At 58.8% G+C, this 449-nt stretch overlaps 1 protein-coding gene across 1 annotated transcript in view; it reads right to left on the reverse strand.

Annotated features, from left to right (window-relative positions):
* Positions 1–228: 228 nt before the first annotated feature.
* Positions 229–449, reverse strand: part of LOC104545909 (fibulin-7-like) — a gene marked incomplete at its 5' end in the record, with an annotated part of 3,476 nt that continues 3,255 nt past the window's right edge. Inside the window, 1 exon segment of the mRNA XM_010191157.1 lies at positions 229–449. This exon segment is cut by the window's right edge and continues 18 nt beyond it. Coding sequence (XP_010189459.1) covers positions 229–449 — 221 coding nt within the window.

Here is a 449-nt window from a genome sequence, read left to right on the forward strand (position 1 = left end):
CCCCTGGACCTCATTTATTTTGCACCTCATTTACTTCCCTCCCCGTAGGTGGATGTCAAAGCTGCCTGGGCAGAATAACCTCAATGCAGAGGGGAGGATGGTTGGCTGCAGAGGGGCTGTGGTGTGGGGTGTCACCTGGAGCTCCCCTGCCATGCCTGCCTCCAGAGCTAGCACTTTTGAGTGGAGGATGCTGAGCAGGGACCATCGCCGCCCCAGCTGCCACTGCCCCTAAAACTCGTAGGCAGAGACAAAGACAGTGATTTTCGACAGGTGCTTGGCCTGGAAGACGTGATCCAGGTACTCAGACATGTCCACATCCACCTGGATGGTCTGCGGACCCTTGAGGCTCTGCACCAGAATGAGTTCCCCGGTCTGCCGGTCCGAGCGCTGCATCACGAAGTGGCCACGGTTGTTGCCCCCCACGATGCCAAAACGCAGGCTGTCGGGTC

Source organism: Mesitornis unicolor, unplaced genomic scaffold (assembly GCF_000695765.1).
Source record: "Mesitornis unicolor isolate BGI_N332 unplaced genomic scaffold, ASM69576v1 scaffold48068, whole genome shotgun sequence".
NCBI classification, from domain to species: domain Eukaryota; kingdom Metazoa; phylum Chordata; class Aves; order Mesitornithiformes; family Mesitornithidae; genus Mesitornis; species Mesitornis unicolor.